Source organism: Mastigoproctus giganteus, chromosome 6 (genome assembly GCF_048544385.1).
Source record: "Mastigoproctus giganteus isolate SK-2022 chromosome 6, ASM4854438v1, whole genome shotgun sequence".
NCBI classification, from domain to species: domain Eukaryota; kingdom Metazoa; phylum Arthropoda; class Arachnida; order Uropygi; family Thelyphonidae; genus Mastigoproctus; species Mastigoproctus giganteus.
The window spans coordinates 113449555-113451314 of NC_143580.1; the positions used below are offsets into that span (position 1 = coordinate 113449555).

General features: G+C 37.3%; 1 protein-coding gene across 1 annotated transcript in view; it reads right to left on the minus strand.

The window, feature by feature from the left end:
- Window positions 1-514, minus strand: part of sac (sterile affecting ciliogenesis) — a 192306-nt gene extending 191792 nt beyond the window's left edge. The window contains exon 1 of the mRNA XM_090376272.1: window positions 400-514. Coding sequence (XP_090232398.1) covers window positions 400-514 — 115 coding nt within the window. The remainder of the gene's footprint in view (window positions 1-399) is intronic.
- Window positions 515-1760: the final 1246 nt, after the last annotated feature.

A 1760-nucleotide genomic window follows, 5' to 3' on the forward strand; every position in this document is an offset into this window, starting at 1 on the left:
GGAATATAATGAATCTTGGGAAGGTTTATTTTTAAAATATGTAATCTTGAATTTTTCTTTGAACCATGTGAGATTGTCTTTTTTTCGTGACAAGGTCTCTCATCCTCTTTAATAGCAATATCTCCGGAGAACTGCATTCAGATAGTTGCTCACCATGCCATTGCAGTTTTTAGCCAGTGAAGGCATTGCATGAGCAGGTCCACTCCCTCTTCTTCTTTGTCATCAGAATCACCTTGGTTAAAGTCAGCACATCTTTCATCCTGGGCTAATGCAGCGATTTCTTCTTCAGTTAAAATATGGATAACCAGGATCATCAGCATCATTGTTTAACATGTCTCTGCATCAACTTGCCCACAGTTGGAAAACCTGAGAATCTCTTGAAATAAAGTTATATCTCACCTACGTCTTCATTCAAATCTTGCATGTGTGTGACCATTTCTTCCACAGCACCCCAAAGTTTATGCCATGCCTTTTTCAGATTTCTCTCCGACAAGTTCCTGGTATCTGCTAACATGTAGCAACAATCCTTAATGTTGAGCTTCTCTGAAAACTCAACCACACTCTCTTCATCTCCCTCTGGTAGCACCAAGTGATGCAAGACTTATGTTTTGTATATCTTTTTCAGTTTTTCTAGAACACCTTGATTCATTGGCTGCAGCAGGGCTGTAACATTTGGCAGTTAAAAACTGCCAAATGTTAAAAATTGTCAATTAACTGGCAAATGTTACAGCAGGGCTGTAACATTTGGCAGTTAATTGACAATGAAGTTCTTGTCAATTGAATTCATTTTTTCAAGAGGAGGGTGGGATGGTGCATTATCAATAATAAACAAAACTTTACATCTTTACTCTGATTTTCTTGATGCCTCGTCACACTTGGAATAAAATCTTGACTAAATCAATCCAAAAAAATGTTGGAATTCATCCAAGCATTTTTTCTGTTCTTTATGTTGTTACTGGTAGGCACTTTACACCTTTAAAGCATCTTGGATTTCCCAATCACCAACAATGGTAAAACATGTTGTCCATTTGCATTTACACACACCGTAACTGTAACAAGCTGTCTGTTAAATTTGAAACGAAGAGCAGCCATTTTGCGTTGTGATGCAAGTGATTTACGAGGGAGTGACTTCCAATTAAGACCAGTTTCATCTGTATTGTAAACATCATCCTTCAAAAACCTTCTTCCTCCGCCATTTTCAGAAAAGACTCTTTAAAAGCTTCTGCTTCTGGGACATCACCCAATAAACCTTCTCCTTGAATTTCAAGCTCTCTTATACCATGGCAAGATTTGAAATTTTTCAGCCATCCTGTACTAGCTTTAAATTCTGATGGGCTTTTAAAATTTTTATTCAATTGTAACACTTTGTCGCATAACAAAGATACAAAAATAGGTTCGCCTTGACTTCTCTTTTGTAGAAACCATAAATAAACAGGGTCTTCTAATTTCTCATAACTAGCTTTTTTCATAGTTTTACTTTATTTAGAAGAGGTGCCTCCATAGCCAGGTGGGAAGGAGTAGCAGTGCGTAGCACAAGCTTCTTGATTAGACCGGGGTTTGAGCCCTGTCACCACCAAATACGGAGGATGAGGAAAGGAATGACCACCGCATATCCCGGAGCAATATGGCCTTAGTTGCTAATGCTCCTAAAAACCAAATAACAACAACTTTATTTAGAGCCATGTTCATTGTCTAACTTTGAAGTAAACTTCAAAATTTCTTTTTTTTTTTTTTTTTTTTTGCTTTTTACGTCAGGTATG